The sequence below is a fragment of the Perissodus microlepis genome, chromosome 12 (assembly GCF_051167445.1).
Source record: "Perissodus microlepis isolate ML-2025 ecotype Zambia chromosome 12, ASM5116744v1, whole genome shotgun sequence".
Lineage (NCBI taxonomy): Eukaryota > Metazoa > Chordata > Actinopteri > Cichliformes > Cichlidae > Perissodus > Perissodus microlepis.
The window spans coordinates 11300795-11324158 of NC_140472.1; the positions used below are offsets into that span (position 1 = coordinate 11300795).

General features: G+C 42.8%; 1 protein-coding gene across 1 annotated transcript in view; it reads right to left on the reverse strand.

Moving 5' to 3' along the window:
- The window catches only part of glt1d1 (glycosyltransferase 1 domain containing 1), a 40686-nt gene that overhangs the window by 10966 nt on the left and 6356 nt on the right, over window positions 1-23364 (reverse strand). The window contains exon 7 of the mRNA XM_084946964.1: window positions 355-453. Coding sequence (XP_084803090.1) covers window positions 355-453 — 99 coding nt within the window. The remainder of the gene's footprint in view (window positions 1-354; window positions 454-23364) is intronic.

The window sequence follows — 23364 nt, forward strand, 5'->3', positions numbered from 1 at the left end:
TGTGAAAGTCACAGTATATATGGGGGGGTTGAAAAAGAAACCACTCGTGTTAATTAGAGGCAAAATATTAGGTACCTAATAAGACATACAGGATATCCACCAAAGAAAGAAAAACCATAAAAACCATGAAGGCAAGACCTGACAAAATGAGAACGAGCTGCCCCGCTGCACTGTACAAACACTTTTTCATGCAGCTTACATAATCATATTTACTGGTATGTATTTCTAGTTTCAATAACGGGTTGGGTCTGAGTGCTGATCTCATCGCCACTTCATGTTATGCACATGCATTTCATAGCAAGCACAATGAAATGAATTCAACAATATAACATAATGAATAAAATCACAGCATACTTGAAAAAACCTCCACCAAATAGAGGGGGTCTTTGACTCTTCTGAGGCCACAGACCAATAGGAAGACACGCAGCTCATCCACATGCTCAGTCCTTACACCTGGAGAGAAGCCAGACAAACAGAAAGACAGCGCCACAATATCAAAACACTGCATAATGAACATCCCAAGTACATCAGCAGATAATGAAAGCAATACATCAACCAAGGTCACGAAGAAAATAAGACAGTGGTGACTAATGTGCTCACACAATTCTCTGATCAGGAGGGAAATAGTCTGCTGAAAACACTGGAAGGTCGCACCCTAATCAGTGTGTAATGCAGCATCATAACTACACACTTTGAATATTTGGGTGACAATTTGCTCACTGATCAGCTCTAATTAAATAAAAAAATTAGCCGGGCCAATATCGAGCTGACATCAAACATCTGAAGAATTAGGCTTTAACTGCAATGCTGTGGAATCTGCTTCTCTCAAATATCATCCGGCTATCACATTCAATCCAGAGATTATCAAAAACTGGCAGGCACACAAACGTGCACAATGCCAGCAGCTACTCTAGTGCACCTGACCTGGCAAAGACAGCAGCTAAAAGTCCTGACCCTATTACACAACCCCATCATAAAGGCAACACACGACCTAGTCTGTAAGTCTCAGACCTCACATTAGTCAACAAACCTTTCACTTCAAAAGTACAACTACACTGTACTCGCCTTCGAGTCGAGGCGAACCAGAATTACTGTCACAACTGCCTGGTATGTAATGGATGACAGTGGAAATAACAGAAGGATATACTATATTGTTACACAGTTACTCTTAGTCTGGGGCATTCACATATACAACTAAATTCATTTTTTGTTTTCATATAGCACCAAATCATAATAACAATCACCTCAAGGTACAAGATATAGATCCTATAATAATACAGATAAAACCCCATCAATCAGATGACACCCTATGAGAAGGAGACAATGGGGAGGAAAAACTCCCTTTTAACAGGAAGAAACATCTGGCCGAACCAGAGAAACAGGGAGGGGCACCCATCTGCTGCGGGAAAGGTCAGAGATTCATACTAACCCATGATTAATGGTTGTTAATAGTGGTGTATAAACACATAGATAGTAAAAGAGGTCCCCAGCAGCCTAGACCTATTGCAGCACATTTAAGGGACGGTTCAGGGTCACCTGATCCAGCCTTAACTATAAGCTTTATAGAAAAGGAACGTGGTATACAACATTAGTAATCAATAGCACTTAAATAACATTACTGAAAATGTTACAACAAAGCAGTACAAGCACAGTACAACAAAAGTGAGTACTGATTGAGAGACACACAAGCCTGTAATGACTGATCTGTGATTTCCTGTTATTCCTGTTAACTGCATGAAGTCTGTCACGCATGGGGAACTGAAAAATGTGACTGTGAGATGGCACAAAGGTGTGAAATAACACACTAAGACTGGTGACTAATGATCGTCCTAATATGCCGTCATGCACTGAGCAGTGCTTGTACAGTCATCCACTTGCATAGCGACAGACTTGGCACTGGGGTTATTTATTAATGTAGACCAGACCATATTGGAAAGATACCATTTATACATGACAACACAAATGCCAAGAGTTACACCAAAATCCTGGCGAGTATTTCTATCGTTCATCTGTTTGAACAAGACTGTAGAGAAACAGATCCCCTTGAGCAAAAATTTAAAAAAGCTGAACACACACAAAAAACTCTGAATAACTTTGAGAATTGAGTATTTGTCATAAAAATCAAAGTTAGAAATACAAAATGCTGAAAAAAATTAAATCTTCACTGCAGAATTTGTGTTGGGCTTTACTGCGATTGAACTGTATTCTAACTGTGACCCTGTATTTTTAGTTTTTAATTTTGCACAAGGGCAAAACCATACTGTTCAACAACAACTAATACAGCTAGATTTTGCAATGATTTAAGCGATAGCACTAGGGTGTACCTACTTCTACTGTATATATAGTCAAACCCAGGAAGCATTTTAATGGTAACATACATAATGGAGATCGACAGACGGATTGGGGCTGCAGCTGCAGTAATGCAGACGCTGCACCGGTCCGTCGTGGTGAAGAGGGAGCTGAGTGTAAAAGCGAAGCTCTCAATTTACAATTTACCCTCACCTATGGCCACGAGCTGTGGGTAGTGACCAAAAGAACGAGATCGCGGATACAAGCGGCAGAAATGAGCTTCCTCTGAAGGGTGGCTGGCCTCTCCCTTAGAGATAGGGTGAGAAGTTCGGCCATCCGGGAGGGGCTCAGAGTAGAGCCGCTGCTGCTCCACATCGAAAGGAGCCAGCTGAGGTGGTTCGGGCATCTGACAAGGATGCCCCCTGGGCGCCTCCTGGGTGAGGTGTTCCAGGCATGTCCCACCGGGAGGAGGCCCCGGGGCAGACCCAGGACACGCTGGAGAGATTATATCTCTCGGCTGGCCTGGGAACGCCTTGGTGTTCCCCCGGATAAGCTGGAGGAGGTGGCTGGGGAGAGGGAGGTCTGGGCCTCTTTGCTTAGGCTGCTGCCCCCGCGACCCGGCCCCGGATAAGCGGAAGAAAATGGATGGATGGATGGACAGTTGGAACAAAGCTGTTCCAAAATTAAACCTGAACCAACATTATGGATGTTTCCTCAACATCAGTGCTAGGTACTTCTTGGATGTCCTTGCTAGACTTTGTATTGTGTTCAAGGATTGTTTCCTGTTTTAGTCTGTTTATTGACTAGAATAAAACAAAATGAACAACATTCTTGACAGAACAAAATGGAGCTCAAGGACGACTCAAACTCGTGAGTTTACACTTTCAAATCATTTTTTAGCTTACTGAGGTAACTGACGTCACACTCAGTTGTCTCGATGCATGCTCAATCATGCAGGTTACTAAATCCCAGAAAGTTGATTCTGTTCATCTGCACGTAACGCTTTCAGCACATTTCATCACTCACACAAATGACTTCTTCAGTGACTTCAGCTAACTGCAGTTTCCCCAACTATAAGACAGGCAGGGAGGTCTGTCCTCCTCTGAACTGAGGAGAGGGCTTGCCGATATATCTTTCACCATGTCACAATGCTGCGATTGTTGCTATTTCCTAACTCTATGTTAATGGTACTGATGGCCATTCAATTCAATTCAATTCAATTTTATTTATATAGCGCCAAATCACAACAAAAGTCGCCTCAAGGCGCTTCATAGATACAGAGAAAAACCCAACAATCATATGACCCCCTATGAGCAAGCACTTTGGCGACAGTGGGAAGGAAAAACTCCCTTTTAACAGGAAGAAACCTCCGGCAGAACCAGGCTCAGGGAGGGGCGGCCATCTGCTGCGACCGGTTGGGGTGAGAGAAGGAAGACAGGATAAAAGACATGCTGTGGAAGAGAGACAGAGGTTAATAACAGATATGATTCAATGCAGAGAGGTCTATTAATACATAGTGAGTGAGAAAGGTGACTGGAAAGGAAAAACTCAATGCATCTTGGGAATCCCCCGGCAGCCTACGTCTATTGCAGCATAACTAAGGGAGGATTCAGGGTCACCTGGTCCAGCCCTAACTATATGCTTTAGCAAAAAGGAAAGTTTTAAGCCTAATCTTAAAAGTAGAGATAGTTTCTGTCTCCCGAATCCAAACTGGAAGCTGGTTCCACAGAAGAGGGGCCTGAAAACTGAAGGCTCTGCCTCCCATTCTACTTTTAAATACTCTAGGAACAACAAGTAGGCCTGCAGAGCGAGAGCGAAGTGCTCTAATAGGGTGATATGGTACTACAAGGTCATTAAGATAAGATGGGGCCTGATTATTTAAGACCTTGTATGTGAGGAGCAGGATTTTGAATTCAATTCTGGATTTAACAGGAAGCCAATGAAGGGAAGCCAAAACAGGAGAAATATGCTCTCTCCTTCTAGTCCCTGTCAGTACTCTTGCTGCAGCATTTTGGATTAGCTGAAGGCTTTTCAGTGAGTTTTTTGGACATCCTAATAATAATGAATTACAGTAGTCCAGCCTGGAAGTAATAAATGCATGAACTAGTTTTTCAGCGTCACTCTGAGACAGGATATTTCTAATTTTAGAGATGTTGCGCAAATGGAAGAAAGCAGTCTTACATATTTGTTTAATATGTGCGTTGAAGGACATGTCCTGGTCAAAAATGACTCCAAGGTTCCTCACAGCGTTACTGGAGGCCAAGGTAATGCCATCCAGAGTATGAATCTGGTTAGATACCATATTTCTAAGATTTTCAGGGCCGAGTACAATAACCTCAGTTTTATCTGAATTAAGAAGCAGAAAGTTAGCGGCCATCCAGGTCTTTATGTCTTTAAGACATTCCTGCAGTTTAACTAATTGGTGTGTGTTATCTGGCTTCATGGACAGATAGAGCTGGGTGTCATCTGCATAGCAGTGAAAATGTATGCTATGTCTTCTAATGATGCTGCCTAAGGGAAGCATGTATAATGTAAACAGAATTGGTCCTAGCACTGAACCCTGTGGAACTCCATAATTAACCTCAGCGTGTGAAGAGGACTCTCCATTTACATGCACAAATTGGAGTCTATTAGATAGATATGATACAAACCACTGCAGTGCAGTACCTGTAATACCTACAGCATGTTCTAATCGCTCTAATAGGATATTATGGTCGACAGTATCGAACGCTGCACTGAGGTCTAGCAGGACAAGCACAGAGATGAGTCCACTGTCAGAGGCCATAAGAAGATCATTTGTAACCTTCACTAAAGCTGTTTCTGTGCTGTGATGAGCTCTGAAACCTGACTGAAACTCTTCAAATAAACCATTCCTCTGCAGATGATCTGTTAGCTGTTTGACAACTACTCTTTCAAGGATTTTTGATATGAAAGGAAGGTTGGAGATTGGCCTATAATTAGCTAAGACTGCTGGGTCTAGAGATGGCTTTTTGAGTAAAGGTTTAACCACAGCCAGCTTGAAGGCCTGTGGTACATAGCCGACCATTAGAGATAGGTTGATCATATTTAAGATCGAAGAATTAATCAATGGCAGGACTTCTTTGAGCAGTTTTGTAGGAATGGGGTCTAAAAGACACGTTGATGGTTTGGAGGAAGTAATTATTGAAGTTAACTCAGAAAGATCAATTGGAGAAAAAGAGTCTAACGTGACCATTGACCATTGATCAATGGTCACGATAACGCCAAGTAAATGATTATAAAAAAGTCCTCACAGCCCATTGTTAGTCTGTGGAGCTAGTTTCAGTCACTATACACTGTTTATAAGTTTGGGGAAACCTGCAGTCAGCTGAGACTGTAGATGTCACTTGGATGAGTGAGTGAGTGATGAACCCACTGAAAACAAAACATCCAGATGAACAGAATCAGATTTCTGGCATCCATATCCGATTCTAGTCTGTGAGGAGAAGTGTCCGTCACAGCCACATACTAAGCAGATTACTGTTTAAAATACAACAAAGCTCCCTTTGTAAGCAATGATCTGACTGCAGAAACATCCATCCATCTATGGCTCCGTGTATGCACTGCGACTAGCTTCAACCAGGGAGATGACCCTTCGAGGAGTATTTGTTCATCACGCATTTGATCTTAAAAAAAGTGTTGGACAATGTCAAATTTTTAACTGACGGTTGCAACAAATTTAATGTTAAGCATTCGTAAAAAATTTGTTTATCCTGAGAGGAATGCTAACATCTGTGTCAACCTTGTTGACGTTTGTGGCTTTGAATACATTCTCTACTTTAGAGGATAGAGGGGGAGTCAGAAGTCTGCCAAAATCATTAGGATGAGTAAGAGAACCCCGAATGTCTGCATTTTTTACCAATCCATCAAACAGACATTGGCATATTTTCCAGCAGAAAGTGCAAATTTTGACCTGCTGGTTACACAAAAAGAATTCATAGATTATTAAAGTAGGTTTGATGCTTTGGGGACCATGACTATATACAAACAGCTGCGGGGAAATCTATCCAAAAGCTGGGTGGACTGCCAAATGCAGAGCAGAAAGTCTCGTGAAAAGAAGATTTAGACTTTATCGACATTGATTTTTGAGCCTTTATGTCAGAGAAGACTGTGGTTTTATGCCAATTTAAAGCAAAGCTGGTACAACAGCAATACTTTAAGGCTGAATTTGAAAGAATAAATAAAATTACATTACTTTCTGCCATCAGTGGTAAATAATGGTATAGTTGGCCACAGAAAATTGACAGAAAAATAATTTTTAATCCTTTAATCCTTATTGAAACAACCCAAAATGCAAAATCACTGCTGCTGCGAAAACCATTTTGGCAATGGTGCTACCAATTCAAGCCAAATCTTTAAAATTTTTTTTACAAACTCTGCCCAAGTTTAAAGAAACAAAACAAAACAAAACAAAGTGAAAGAAATCAAACCACAGAGCACCAAGCCTGTGGCTGCAGTACAGTGACACTCGAGTGAAATCCCCTGCTGCCAGATAAGTCCAGATCAGAAGGCTGAAGCAGCTCTTTAATGCTATTAAAGAGCATCTTAAAATGACAGCCTGGAGACTGGGCACTGACCCCGATCCTAGGAGAAAAAAAAAAGCTTTTACATCTGTGGGATGTATCAAACTTCCTTGCATTGATTCACATGATCTGAAAACGTGCCAGCTAAGCTAAACATCCTGTCAGTTCCTCCAAACAAGCTGCAGGAAAATACTACAGGAGCTGGAATCATGTCTTAGCACAGACCTGTCAAAATGAAAAAAACCCAGTGAGGAAAAAATATATATTTTTGGGAATCCAAGACAAAATTAATTTTCCCTCTGAGAATAAAACTAAACAAATTGTACAAATCATATGACGTGCCAGAAGCAATATTCTTTCTCTGTCTGTGTAGTTCTGTGAGATCTATGCAAATCATAGTTTTTGTTTGTTTGCCTTTGATTTCAAGAAGGGTAACAACCCCTGTAATGTTTTAATCAGCATGTGTGCATGTGTATGTCTCAGCATTGCTGGAAGAGAACATATCTATCTGAACAGCTCTGCTTTCATCTGCTGAGCGGCACGGTATGTTGACATAACCGAAAAACTCAGGTATGAACAACTGCATTTATTAAAAACTTTTAATTTGAAAAATTCCAATAATTAGCACTTCCACTGTACATATTATGCTTTGAGGTAGCTGAAAAGTTTTTGACCAAACTACATATGAAATGTGACGAGTGTGTGATAAGCAATTTCGCACACCACATGAGAACCGCACACATGAGCTGTGACATGACCTGCATTTTGATCAGTTAAAATTAATTATACTATACGTCCATCTCTGTTCTTTCAATACCAAAACATCGGTCTGAAAACTAGTTATGAGAGTACAGACAAAAAAACACAAAAACTGTAAAATCAAACAACATCAAAAAAATCAATTAAGGCTTCCCACCTGACCTCTTTACAGAATCACCTGATTTTTTTTACCAGCTTGGCAGATTAGGAAAATGCAGGCAAAATGATCTTTGTTCATATGCTGTAACTTGTTTTGATCAACCCCCAACCCCACCTTTCCCCTCGGAAGTTTACACAAAATGCACTTTAAAAAAAATGTTTAATCCGGTAATTCTTAAACCAATAAACATGATATAATTATACTGAAGCTCAGTGTTGATTATTTTAATACAGCAAGCCACATTATACTCTCTCATTATAAAATACTAACCAAAGGCTCTGACAGTACATTTTGCTCATTAAGATATTGTTTTCTTAATCTAGTGCCAATACTTTAATAGTTAATTTGATAATTAAAGAGGCCACATCCTTTGTGTGGTTATGAGAAGGCACCCGTATACACTTTGGAAAATCTGAATGACTCAGGCCATTACTGTATCATTCAAACTGTGACACTGTGTGACAGCTTAGTTATCTGAAGTGCCCAATGTCATCTGCTGTCACATCCTGATCGATACCGTCTAAATATGGCAGATCATTTATTATAAGTAATGAGGTCACTGCCATTGTGGCACGTGTTTGAGTCTTTACCCGTGAGCCTCGTTAATCTGACCTGTCAAAGACTTGTCTTCATAGTGGTAAAGACTTTACTGTCAAATTGTACTTGTAAACATTTCAATCTATAATAGATGTAAAGATAAGATAGATAAGATCCCTTTATTGTTACCCACAGGAGAAAGTCATCCAGGATTAGGCAGCTGCTTGATCAAAAAGCAACAAACATCGCAATAAAACCTTAAATGGGCAAATTTTAGGAAAGGCAGGCCTTAAAGTAAATATACAAACAGATGACTAATTAATAACGCCTCATCAAAGCCTCTCTACTTTTCTTTGTGTCCAAGATGAGCTGTTCATTTATCCGCTAACAGACAGAGGGGCAAATAAATGTTTATGTTGCTTCTGCATACACAAAGGAATTCTGTAAATCTACTGCCAGAGATTCATGCATGCAAACAGTGTTCAAAAATGTCTTGGTGAACGGTCACTGTTTCTGTTCCCATGATCTTTCCTGCCCTCTTAAACACATTATAAATTTGAGCTTTAGACTCGAGTATTAGGTTTCCAAACCAACATAAGATAGGACTCCATAGCAGTGTTATAAAACATTTATATACCGTATTTTTCGGACTATAAGGCGCACTTAAAATCCTTTAATTTTCTCAAAAATCGACAGTGCGCCTTATAATCTGGTGCGCCTCATGTATAAATTCTGGTTGTGCTTAATGACCTTGAAGTGATTTTATGTGGTACACGGCGCTCAGAAATCTGTCAAAAATGTTTTAGTACGACTTTGGTAAGCTACGACGCCGCACAGCTTGATGGATTGCTGGAGGATTACGGCTACCGTAGTCAGGAGCCTCGCGGAGTAATCTGGTTCCAAAACTTCGTCTGCTTCAGGTCCCAAAGTCAAACGAACACTGCGGCATCACTGAGAGTTAAAAACTGTCTAAATTCTTTGGTCTTTAATAAAATGATCAGCGTTGCTGCTTTACCAAGTGTAACAATTAAGTTTAACATCCAGGGATACATGAAAACAGAATTTATTAAATTTAACGAAGTTAGAAGTTAGCAGGAAGTTAGCTCGCTAGTTTCCACCTAAACATGATATAGCATGTTCTGACTGAGAGATTTGTGAACAAATTCAAACGTACAGCTCTGCTATCACTTCAAACATAAATGAAGACAGAAAACTAAACAGCAGTGATGTTTGTAGGGTTACTGAAGTTGGACTAGCTGGTATATAATGATGTGCTATGTGATCGCTAGCGACACAGCTATGTTAGCATAAAATAAACACAGTGAAGCTGGAGGATGAACGCTAATGGTATGGAAGTGGAAGCAAGAAGAATGAGTTGAGTAAAGTTTGACTTGTCTGACTGTTTTATTTTGCTTAATGCGCCTTATGTATGAAAACAGACCCGCTCATCGACAGTGAAATGGTCCGAAAAATACGGTAATATTACTGCAGACACCAAACACTCAAGGGAGCTCTGATTTATTTTTCAAAAGTTCAATTCTTTTATTGACTATTTTAAATACTTTACCAACCATGTCTGTAGATTAGCTCACTTATCTTGTTCACATTTTGGTCCAGCTATTTTATTTAAATCTACTTTATTATGCTTACTTGGATACATAATTTTGGAGTTTATTTCATTTCATGTTTGATAAACGACAGACTTAAAACAGACTGCCTCATCTTGATAATATACTCAGACCCCTGCCAGCTCCAATCTTTTTTCCCCTCTAATTTTTGAAAATATTGAGCTCACGTTATCTGTTCCGCATGCTGTTTTGTTCAAGCAAAAAAATAAAAAATAAATAAGCAAAAATGTAAATGTTGATGAATTTTCACACAAATATTTTCCACATGTCTGTGTCAAGTGAGTGACCCCATATCAACGTGGACCCTGCAGGGACCTGTCTAATGTCTGGGAAAAGTGGGATACTCGAGGGACGACCTCCAACTGATCTGGGATCTACAGTAAAATCTTCAGGGGTGTAGCTAGGTTAGGTGAAAACAACAGTGACACCTCAAACTTTTATAACATACTGGTTATGCTGGGAGTGAGCACAGTCATTTGTATACAAACAAAAAGGTGAACTAACGAATCCTTGGCCGGGCTCTGTACCTCTTACTATGATGCCAGAAATAGTAAGAGGCCTCTCTGAAGGACTCATAGCAATTAATGAAAAAAAAAAAAATACACTCTATATAAAAACTCTCATTGCTCTATATAACTGTAAATAAACCACTGTTAGTGCTGAAATTTAAAAAAAATAAAAAAATAAAAATCCTTATTTTTAAACTGTCTTCTGTGCAGAATAAAAGAGTGTTTAACATCACCGAGGAGATTAAAGAGTTCAGTGAAAAGCGACTGACGGCGAGTGTCTCACAAATCTGCTGTTATGGGAGTTTGATGAATAATCAAGACTTAATCTGTTGATTTGTGTTGCTCAACCTTAACTTTACGTTACTTAATACATATATATTTCCCAACATGAAATTCCCTACATTATTTTTTGGTTCTTGAACATGACTTTTTAAAACTATTTGTGGCAGTGGACAAATTCATGTTGCCCCTCACGCCAGAGTCATGCAGGTCACAGATTTTCATAAATCACTTGTATCATTTTTAAATAAACCATTTATTAAAAAATGTGTTGCTTGGTTAGGTCGAGGCACTACAAACTCCTGGGTTAGGTTTGGAGAAGGACGATGGGTCGGGTTAAAACACAACAGCTGACATGTCCTAAAAAACCCCAAAAAACTTCTGTTACCATGGTGACCACTTCATGCTTTCTCTACACAAAATACATGCTATGTTTTATGAAAGTAGCAGGAAAATATACTATAAAATATAAACAACTATTTGTGTGGATGGAAACTGATTTTGGGTTTTTTTCATGACTCATGACATGAGACTGGGCTGATCACTCAAAGATTTTGTTCCTCATGTTATTGCTGTTTAAGGGTTTATGGCTTTAAGTCACCTGAGCAATGAGATCATGTACATTATGTGCCAACAGGCACTCAGAGTGGCCATTTTACTACTCATCTGTGCATTTTTTGTAGCAATGCCTAAATGTTACACTGATGCTGCAGTGTGCCAGGTTACACATTCACACATGAAACGGATGCATTCATATGCCATCAGAGTAACAAAGAGGAGTGAAAGGAGCTAAAAACATCACTATGACTATATTAACTACTGTTAATTATTGTTTATCCTCTGATCCGCTTCCTGTGGAACCTGTTTAATAATCGTGCACTTTGAGAGCCCTGTAACTGCAAAACAGCAAACTCCCTGCTTGGGTCCCATCATCCTTTAGTTACTGAAAATATCACTCTACAGTGCTGGACTTCATCTATCCCTTAACCCCATCTCGCCAGGCACACAGCATGGGCCCAAAACAACCTACACAGACATGTACACACACACAAAGTGACTTTCATCGAGAGAAAGACTCTGAAATTCAGTGCTCAAGCCTGTTCCTTTGGAGGCTATGACATCCAAAGGGTAAAACAGAGGCACATACAGACTAGTCGTCTATCTTCAATCAGACAGGAGGGATGCTTTGGCTCTTTTATGTCCACTAGGCGAAGGTTTTTTTCTACACTGCAGTACGTGGCCACAAAGAATACGGCCATGCCCAAACTTCCAATCGTGTTGAGCTTGCCTATATATAAATTACTGTAGATTTCACAATTTAATAAGAATTAATTCATGTCAGACAAGATGGAGGGAATGAATAAGTAAATCAATATGCAGCAGGATCTGGCAGGAGTGAATGAACACATGGGATGGTGCCCTCTGCAGTGCTGGGAGTGTATGTGAGGACAACGGTAGGATGAAAACTGGCAGGAGAGAAAACAGGTTGCTGCAGGAGTTACTTCTGTCAGACTGCGTTCTTCTGTTTAAGGATAAAAAAATCATTTCCTATTAAAAATCATTGTTCAAAAGCAGGATATGGAAAATCTAGTCTTTTAGACAGCAGAAAGCCGAGCACACCCAGTGATAACTTCAAAAACAACGCCTAATGACTCCTTAAGCAATGTTAGCCTCACAAAGGCACATTTCTAATAGAGCAAAGACTACAGGGTCAGTTTGTCTGAATGAGATTCTCCGCCTTGCTATGATGTTCTAATCCTGATCAAACACAAGTTAAAACCCAGTGTGTGTGATTTATTTTATCAAAGCAATCATGAGACTAAGACAATTGGCAAAAAAAATTATAATTTTAAAAAATGATTCTTAATCATTTGAAATGTAGCCGTCCCACATCCACCGCAGACAAACAAACAAAAAGTAATGAATAAATAAAATACTAACAAATCCCCATGATGAAATAACAAGGAGGAAGAAACTGCTAAATTGTTTACATCTCTAAAAACAACTATGAGTCAGATTACAGTGCTTTCATCGCTTCTGAAAAGGCACACTCGAGCCGACTCTCATTTCAAGTATAATAAATGGAAAAACGACTGTGGAAAATGTGTATTACTTGGTATGGATGGGAAACGTGGTGATAAATGGCCCTGGGCTTGAATGCTATTAATCAACTGTTCCTCTCTGTACTCAATGGGGTTCTCCCTGAGCACTAATGTACTTGGGATGGACATCATGTTACAATGTTCAATTTAAAGTCTGGATGAGGCTCTGAGTAACAGTACATAGTTATTGAGCAATTGAAATGGGAGTTGGAAGGCTGGTGGAGAGAAAGAAAAAGGAAAATATTCAATGACAGACTCTGGCTTCTGAGAAACCACCAGTAGTACTTTTATACACTCCTATTTCAGGTCTGGGTGGTGCATGCATGTCACTTTGGTCCTATCGTGGTCTGTGCAGTTGCTCAACTGGAGTGAGAAAAAATAATGCAGGCTATCGCTTGTATACAATGTTGCAAATGCTTGCAAAATATTACATGCTTGTGTATAGATGGTGAAAACAACACCACTAAACCTGGTTTATAAAGCAGGCATATTAACACTTTTGTGAATAAGTATCCAATATAAAAACACCAACAAAAAAAAGAATAAATAATACAATAGAAAGTTAAGCACAGCAGGAAAACACAGTACTGTGGAAAAGTCGCAAGTTCCCTTTCAGTTGATTCACTCAGTACAACACATAAGTATGGGATATTGCGCCCTCGCGTGTCCTGGCTGAAGAAACCTTTATTCACACCTTTAAGGCAGATGACGTGTGATGACATGCGCACGGCCCCGCCTGCACATATAGCCCCTGTCATCACAGTCATCCCTCAGTTCTTACGCTCTTCACCTCGCTGAGAACACCTCTGCTGAGTTGGGCTAGCTAGCTGCTGCTAGTTAGCTCCGTTGTCTGCCAACTTGAACTTAGCTTAACTGCCCCTGTTGGTGTTAGCCTCCACCGCGCAGTTGGTGTGTAGGCTGCCCGCGGAGCGCTAATGTCAAGTTTTTCCTGTGCAGCGTTTCGCTTTGCGTTTTGGAATGGACTCCAAACCGAAGCGAGCAAAGCAGAAATATTCTGTTCGCCCCTGTCCTCAGGGATGCGGTTTCTCTTTGCACGACAGCGACCAGCACGATGCCTGCCCCGTCTGCCTGGGGATCGTCCACGCTAGCAGAGCGTTGACAGAGCCTGAAGCCTGTGCGTTTTGCTGCCAGCTCCGGCGCTCGACCATGGAAAGACGGGTGGCGTTTGTGGAAAAAGTGCTGGGACGCTCGGCTGTTGCACGGCATGACCCTCTCCTTTCCGAGTCTGGAGCCCCGGCTTCGTCCGAGTCCGAAGACGAGGATTTTCCAGTCAATGTCCCCGCAATTAGCTGGGCTGACCACATGAAATATGTTGACGGGTTAGCTGATGACGAGCCGGAACCATGCAGGAGCGCTGACTGGCTTCAGCCTGGGTTGAAGCCCGCCAGCGCTCCCCAGGAAGACGATGACGTGCTGGACATCGGCCTGGACATCCATGGTTTGTCGGAGGATGAGCAGGAGAGCTCATTGTTGGCCCGAAGTGCCGCCGCTGCTGCGCCGGTCGGCCACGATGACACCTCTCTTTTCTCCCTGTTTCGCTGTGCTGCTGAGAAGCTGCAGGTGGACTGGCCCTCTCCTCCGACAGAAGCCGTGGCGGTTCGCGGGTTTTTTCCTCCCACCGGAGCCCGCAACGGCCAAAAACTGCCTTTCCACGTTCCCAGACTTTCTCTGCGAGCTAACAGCATCATGGGACAAACCTCTGTCTACCGGCAGAGGTTTGTGCTCGGCTATGGACAGTACATGGAATTTGCCCGGCTATGGACAGCACATGGAATTGGACGGCGCCAAGGGGGCTGGCTTAGCTAACCCACCCCCTATGGAGCCGTCTCTAGCTGCTTATCTGGCCCCGTCCCATAACCATGGTGTCGGCGGCCCCGCAACTTTGCCGTCCAAGCACTGCAGATTCTCTGATTCGCAGCTGGAGAAGATTTATCGGGCTCAGGCCGGCACTGCTCGCGCCATGACATATCAGGCAATGTGCCTGGCAGAGCTCAGATCGCTGGTTCCTGATGACAGCCCGCTGGCACCTCTTCTTAACGAGGTCAGAGTCGCCACAGATCACATCCTCTGTGCGTCTCGCTGTGCAGCGCTCTCCCTGGGCAGAGGGATGGCTTCGACAGTAGTGGCGCAGAGGCACCTGTGGCTGACCCTCTCTAATGTCCCGGATAGGGACAGAGCTGTATATCTGGACGCACCAGTGTCTGTGGCTGGGTTATTCGGACATTCACTTGAAGCCATTCAGGCTAGATTCGATCTGTGGAAGAAGCAGACGGAAGCTCTGCGCGACATCATCCCCAGACGTCAGCCAAAGCCCAAGCCCGCAGCTAGCTCTCACAGGCCCGTCGCTCCTCTGCCGACGGGCAAGAGACCGGCAGCAGGGAGACGCTGCTTTTACCCCTGTGTTGTGTTGCCGCCCAAGAGGTGCCCCTTAAGTTCTGTTCAGGTTGTCAGCCCCAGAAGGCGCTGCACTTTCCTAACACTGTCTCCCAAGCACAAAACCCCTGCACACAAAATGCCTCAGGTAACTCCCTGTTCAAGTATGTTAAATGTTCAGGTGACCACATCGAGTGTTCCCGCTGTTTTTCATTGTTGTGCCCCAGAAAAGGTGCCTCCAACAAAATGTATGAATGTACATGTTTCCATGTTACAATCAATAAAGAGTGTTGTTTATTCTCAAACAATCACAAATGCTCAGCCTGCAGACAGAATGAGCCAGGTCAGGCAGGTGATGCAGTCCCCTGCAGACACACTGGGGGGCGACAATGGCCCGCTGACGGTGCTGCAGGTCAGCCGGCTGGCTGCTCACTTCCCTCAGGGCGCGCTTGAGCCTCCTCTCCGTGGGTGCTGCGAACCGTTGCCATGGGTTACCGGTTGCAGTTCCGGGTCAAGCCGCCTCGTTTCCAAAGAGTCGTAAACACGACTGTCAACACCGAGGCGGCCATGATACTCAGAGAGGAAATAAAGGCGCTATTGCAGAAAAGAGCAATACGAGTGGTCCCCGCTTCGGAGACAGACAAAGGTTGGTACGGCCGTTATTTTGTTGTTCCAAAAAAAGGGGGAGGGCTTCGTCCCATCCTCGACCTGTGAGTCTTGAACACGTATCTACGAACGTACAGGTTCAAGATGCTAACACTCAGACAGCTCTTGAATGCAGTCAGCCCGGGAGATTGGTTTGCAACAATCGATCTAACAGATGCTTATTTTCATGTGGCTATACACCCGAAACACAGGCAGTTTCTGAGGTTTGCATTCGAGGGCATAGCCTACGAATACCTAGTGCTGCCGTTCGGGCTGTTGCTCGCTCCTCGCACCTTTACGAAATGTGCCGAGGCAGCGCTAGCGCCCCTCAGAGAGAGAGGCATCCGCATCTTAGCCTACCTAGACGACTGGGCTCTCGTAGCTTGCTCCAGAGAGCAGGTGGAGACACAGCTGTCGCTGGTTCTGTCACACATTCAGACACTGGGGTTCTCTGTGAACTTTCAAAAGAGCTTGCTAATCCCGAGTCAGCAGATTACTTTTCTCAGTTTGGAAATATGCTCACTTTCCAGCCGCGCACGTTTGTCGGAGCACAGAGTGGCCGCGTTTCATCGCTGCCTCGCTCAGTTTCAGCTGGGACGCAGACTGCGTTTCCAGACGATATTAAACTTGTTGGGCATGATGGCATCTATGATCGCTGTAGTGCCACTTGGACTGTTAAAAATGAGAGCGTTTCAACGCTGGACTCTCTCTCACCGTTTGTGTGCATCCCGTCACCTCCGGAGGAGGCTGCCGGTAACCGCGTCTTGCATGCTAGCTCTCCGTCCTTGGAGGGAGCCCAGCCTCCCTCTCAGATTGGGAGGGTGTTGTTTCGCAAGATGATGTCCACAGATGCTTCCCTAAGAGGGTAGGGAGCGCTGTGCGAGGGTGCATCAGTGAGAGGGATCTGATCTGGTGTTCTTAGCTCCAAAACATTTCCGTCCAGTCCTGGAGGGCCAGCATGTCTTAGTCAGGACGGACAATTCAATAGTGGTGTCTTACATAAACGGGCAGGGAGGAACACGCTCTCTCCCCCTGTTGAAGCTGTCTCACTCTCTGCTGTTATGGTGCAGTGTTCATTTTCTGTCTCTAAGAGCCACCCATGTCCTGGGCCACCTGAACCTGGGGCCGGACCTTCTCTCCAGGGGGGGTCCTCTGGTGAGAGAATGGAGGTTACACCCTTTAATAGTGGCTCAGATTTGGGATCTATTTGGCAAGGCACAAATAGATCTTTTTGCTTCCAGGGTAAATACTCACTGCCCCCTGTTCTTCTCCATAATCAACCACGATGCACCCTTGGGCTTGGACGCGCTAGCGCACCAATGGCCAGACGTGCTCCTGTATGCATTTACCCCAGTGGAAATGATATCTCCAGTTCTAGAGAGAGTGCGTCGGCATTCCCTCTCTCTGATTCTAGTGGCCCCTTGGTGGCCCACAAGGTAGTGGTATGCAGAGATAATTAGCCTACTAGCAGCGAGTCCTTGGCAGCTTCCTCTCCGCAGGGATCTCCTCTCTCAGGCGGGAGGAGAAGTGTTTCATCCGCGCCCAGATCTGTGGCACCTTCATGCTTACCTGCTGAGAGGTTAAACTTGATTGCTAAGGGTTTGCCACCTAGTGTGATAGCGACAATTCAGAGTGCTAGGGCCTCATCTACTAGAGGCTTGTACGCTTACAAATGGTGAGCCTTCGAGCAATGGTGCCAGGACCGCCACACTCTCCCATTTCAGTGCTCTACTGTGGATGTTTTGACATTACTGCAGGAGCTGCTGGATAAGGGCCTTTCATTTTCGACAATTAAGGTTTATTTAGCAGCTATATCTGCTTGTCATATTGGCTTTGACGGGGTGACACTAGGTGCACATCCCCTCGCCATACGTTTTCTGAAAGGAGTTCGCTGGCTGAGGCCCGTGCTTAAGTCCAGTGTCCCTGCTTGGGACTTGTCTTTGGTGCTGGAGGCCCTTTGTAGCCCCCCGTTTGAACCCATTGAGTCTGTGGATATGAAATTTCTTTCATATAAGACTGCATTACTTCTCGCTTTGGCTTCGGCAAAGCGAGTGGGTGACCTTCATGCGCTGTCTGTGCATCCCTCCTGCACACAGTTCTCTCCTGATGGCCACAAGGTCGTATTGCGTCCAAATGCTGCCTATTTTCCCAAGATCATGCCTGCATCTTATAGCTCAATGGAGTTTGAGTTGCTGAGCTTTTGCTACCCTCCTTTTGCATCTGAGCAGCAGAGGAGGATGCATTCTCTTTGTCCAGTGCGTGTGCTACGCACCTACATTGAGCACACTCAGAATGTGCGTTTATGTGACCAGCTGTTTGTCTGCTTCGCTAATCCAAATAGAGGTAGAGCTCTGTCCAAACAGAGGCTGTCCCACTGGATCATAGAAGCTATCTCACTGGCACCAGAGGTCTTGCTTTGCCCCATGGGGTGAGAGCTCATTTCACCAGGGGGATGGCAACCTCATGGGCTCTTTTTAAAGGGGTGCCTGTAGCTGATATTTGTGCGGCAGCTAGTTGGGCATCACCGCACACTTTTGTGCGGTTTTATCGGTTGGACGTTACAGCCCCTTCGGTGGCTCATGCTGTCCTTTCTGCTGGGTCTACCACTCACTAAGGATCAGAGGTGGGTAGTAACGAGTTACATTTACTCCGTTACATTTACTTGAGTAAGTTTTTGAAAAAAATTTACTTTTTAAGTACCTTTTTTGCACGATACTTTTTACTTTTACTTGAGTACATTTATGAAGAAGAAACGGTACTTTTACTCCGCTACATTTGCAAAAATTCGACTCGTTACTTTTTTAAAAAAAAATTAGTTTAACACATTAGATAACATGCCGTCAGTGGAGTTTCCGGTAACTTTTTCACCAATGAGATGTGGCCATGCAGTCACATGACCAGTGTGAAACTGTGGCGGGCAGAGCGGCCCATACGTTTCAAAGTAGCGACACACGGAAAGAAGAAATGTGATGGCAGAGTCTACGCTAGAGTTGAAGAAGATGAACACCTTTGGCCTCACATACAAAGAATGGTTCGCTTAAAAGCAGCACAAAAGAACAGCTATGTCTTCAGTGTCGGTGTCTTCAGTGAGAGCCAAAACAACAACTTTTCAGCGTGAAACAACTCAGCTCGTGTAACCTGAGGAAACGGTAAGTTTTCTCTAAATATCTTTTCAGCTGTGGTTAGCTGGATGTCAGTCTTATGGTACAGCAGCTGTGTCGAGCTCGAGCTGCGAGTCATATTTTCGGCGCTACGTTGTAGTGAGATAAGTTTGTGGGTGTTTTGTGCAGCTTCAGCTGTCTTTTTAACTGCTCACTGGTTAGCTAGCGTGAGCTATAAGCTAGCAGCTAGCCTGGTTAATGACGCTGGAGTTCAACGCACATGCAAACAGCTCGTCTCTACTGGTTTAACTGTTAAAACAGAAGGCAATACTGCGGCTGACAGGGTTTATTATGTGAAACAGCAGCTTGTTTAGTTTAAACAGTCTGCATTAAGCTGGGCAAACACTGTGCGATTTTTTTCAGTCGCGTTATTCCGCTCCTGCTTAAACTGTACAATTGAATCTCAGGCGTTAGAAGTTCATAGGTCACGATGCAGGGTCTCACACTATACGGCCTGATGCTCTGATGCGACCTGAGTGCTCAAACTGTGCGTCCATAACATGAAGCTTATCATACAAAATCTGTCTCTCGCTCTCCCTCTCTCTGTCTTTCACTCACACAGACACACACACCATCAACTTTGCTAAATTACTAATGAAAAACATTGAGCAGCAATGTCCATCCAACTCTTTTCATGGTTGTTGTAGTCGTGATAATTTTGTGAGGCCACATTGAAAAGCCTCGGATACGGAAGCGTAGAGCTGCCACCCAGGCAAAAGAAAAATAGAGCTATATCACGTTATAACATGAAAGGTTTATTGTTCTAACAATATACTTTTAATGTTTGTACAATATACCTTTCATGTTTGAACAATATAATATCACGTTATTACAATAGACATAATTATCATGTTCGTACAATATAAATATTATATTGTATGAACGTGATATTATATTGTTCAAACGTGAAAGGTATATTGTTAGAACAATAAACTTTTTACGTTATAACGTGATATAGCTCTATTTTTCTTTTGCCTGGGTGGCAGCTCTACGCTTACGTACTCGGATGAGCTTGCCTCATCCTACAAGTTGTGCCTCCATCTCTTGTGTCCAGATCACACGCTGCACTGCCGTGCTGCTCCACCTTTTCTGTCATTTCTGTGTTTGTGCGTGCGCAGTGTGATAGGCGACAGGATTTCAAACTGGTTTGATCATCATGCGACCATAAGATTGATGATTGGGAGCTGGTCGTGAGGTGTTAACTGCTTTTCGTTACCCCATGTATACTACACGATGCACACACGATTAAGGCAAGACACGGCCGATCCCCAAAACGGTTGCACGACTGAAAAATCGGCTCAAAATGGGCCAAAAATCGCACAGTGTATGCCCAGCTTTTGGAGGCTAGCTCCAAACAAACATCTGCAGCTTGGCAGTGTATACAGCACTATAATGACCAGAGCTAATTCTTTTGAAAACCATACATCTTTCCACAGGTCTCCACTTCATCAGACATCACCTAGACTCAGAGCTGGATGATGCCAGCACAAACAGCGGCCTAACCAACGAAGATGATGGATCCATGGGGTCAGGAAAGCCAGAAGCAGAGGAACTGGAGAGGTACCTTTCATGTCCATTCACTGGAGGTATGGATGTATTGCATGGCTTTCCTCACATCAAGAAGCTGTTGATCAAAATCAGTACAGCTCTTCCTGCATCTGCAGCCTGTGAGAGACTTTTTAGTCATGCAGGACTCCTGTTCACTGCCAAACGGTCACAGCTTCACAGCAAGAACCTTGAGAGCCAACTGCTGCTGAAGCTGAACCATCATTTCACTGACTGAAGAAACAATTTATGGTAAAGTGAGCCATACACATATGTACATCCACATAGTGGAAATTTGTATTTGTCTTTTATAATTAGTTTTACTCTGATTTCAGTGTTTATTTGTGAGTGTAGTTTTTACATTTTTACATATTACATTGTGTTAATCCACTGTCTATACTTCAGGGTATTTTAGTATACAAAGAACATTTTATAGTTTTGTTAGAATGTCTATTCCTGTGGAATTTTAGCACAGATGTGTTGTGTGTGTGTTTTTTAATTCCTGCTGTCCGCCTTGGGAATAAACTTTTCCTGATTATACCTGTTGCATCTCTGTGTCATTTGTTTCTGATTTACTTAATCCCTCCTTGTATTTAAAAGAACCACCCCTAGTATGACATTCTGGTGCATCAGCTGTAGTCTGTTATGTTGAAGTTGCCTCGTTCTAATGTTTTCTCTGAGGCTGCTGTAAATGCGAATATATTTACTGTGGGTTTTGCTTGAAAAAGATTTGCGTTGTGAAAAACTGAAATCTTGAAATTAGAATTGTGCCTTATTTTGTGGATCTTTTTACATATATTCCTTTTGAAAATACTAAAATTTGCATATTTATTTATTTTTGTTTGTCTGATAGCATTTATTTATAAAATAAATCGGACATTTCAAACAGTTACTCGCTACTTACTCAGTACTTGAGTAGCCTTTTCACCAAGTACTTTTTTACTCTTACTTGAGAAACTTTTTTGACGACTACTTTTCACTTTTACTTGAGTAATAATATTTTAAAGTAATGATACTCTTACTTGAGTACAATTTTTGGATACTCGACCCACCTCTGCTAAGGATGTGGTGGTCCGATTCCGGTTCGGTGGCTGCTCTGTGGGGCGTGTATATATGTCCCATACTTATGTGTTGTACCGAGTGAATCGACTGAAAGGGAACGAATAGTTATGTCTATAACTTCTGTTCCCTGAAGGAGAGGAACGAGGTACAACACAAGGTGGCCCCACTGAGCAGTTTGGCTCGGTGAAGAGCAGCTATCGAACTGAGGGATGACTGTGATGACAGGGGCTATATGTGCAGGCGGGGCCGTGCGCGTGTCATCACATGTGATCTGCCTTAAAGGCGTGAATAAAGGTTTCTTCAGCCAGGACACGCGAGGGCGTGATATCCCATACTTATGTGTTGTACCTCGTTCCTCTCCTTCAGGGAACAGAAGTTATAGACATAACTATTCGTTATCCCTCAGTCCTTTGTATTTTGCTTCCAAGAAGCCAGATTTGTAATTTTTTTAAAGTGCTTTTCAGCAATAGCTCTCCAGGCTTTCTGAAGTTGTTAAGTTGTTAAGCCACTTAACCCCAACTTATGAATCACTCAAGCATAAAAAAGGTACCCAACTCAAGAGATAAAACAGTGTTGTTTCAGCACATAACAGATAACTTAGCTTAGACAAATTTTAAAATGAATCTTTAACCTTTCTGTTTACAGCAAACTGACGCAAAAACATATAATTTGCTAGCTTTTCTTTAGTTGAATCTACATGTCAAACATAACAGTTTGACAGGCATAAAATACTATTTTTGCACCAACAATGTGATTTGCAAAGTGCTGTTAGCTGACAACTCAGCATACCTCAGTATGGTTTGCAGTGTGTCCTTAAACAATTTGAAGAAACTGGACAAGTGGAAGACAAAAGAACAAGTGGCAGAACTAAAAAACAATCTTCAGCAGATGTTTAGCTTTCAAAAAGACATTTTTAAAAAATCCAGTAAAGACCGGAGGTATGACCTGAGAAAGGTCATACCTACCAGAGACGCATCTGGTAATTTACTGTTCATTGAAGCCTCATCAGAAATGGTGTCAAGAAGCCATTTATAAGGAATGGAAACAAGGAGAAAATTACACAAGAACGCAAATGAAAATCAGTGGCAAAGGGTCTATTGGAGTGATAAACCCAAATATGACATTTTTGATTAATTATTGTCAATACATTTAGAGGAGGTAGGAGAGAGGCAGCGTACAACAGTGCGTGTCTACAGCCATCTGTAAAACACAGTGGAGGCTCTGTCATGGTTTGCGGCTGCATTTCACCCAGAGGTGTTGGGGATCTCCTTAAAATTGATGGAATTATAAACACAGATTTTGATCAGTCATGCCACACGACACCATCTGGAAAGCATTTAATCGGCAGCAGCTTCAAAGTTTTAGCACGAAAACAATCCTGAACACGCTGCCAATGCATTAAAAGCATACCTGGATAAGGAAAACTCACTGGATTGGGCCCCCCAGAGCTTCGACCCCCAACATTATTGAAGCAGCGTGGGATCGTATTTGTAACAAACAAAAGAAAAAGCAGAAACATCCAAAGAAAAGCTTTGAATGTCCTTCAAGAAGCCAAAGGCTACTCACAGAAATTCCAAGATAGCTTGAGAGAGTTCAGACTTGAAGAATTAAGGTAGTGACACCAAAAGTTGACTTTCAAGCTTATAAGAATTGTATGAACTCTGTAATTGCTTTATACTTTACTGTATATTATAATATTTCCATATATGCACACGTTTCAATAAATTGCTACACCTACTTCACATTTCCCTAA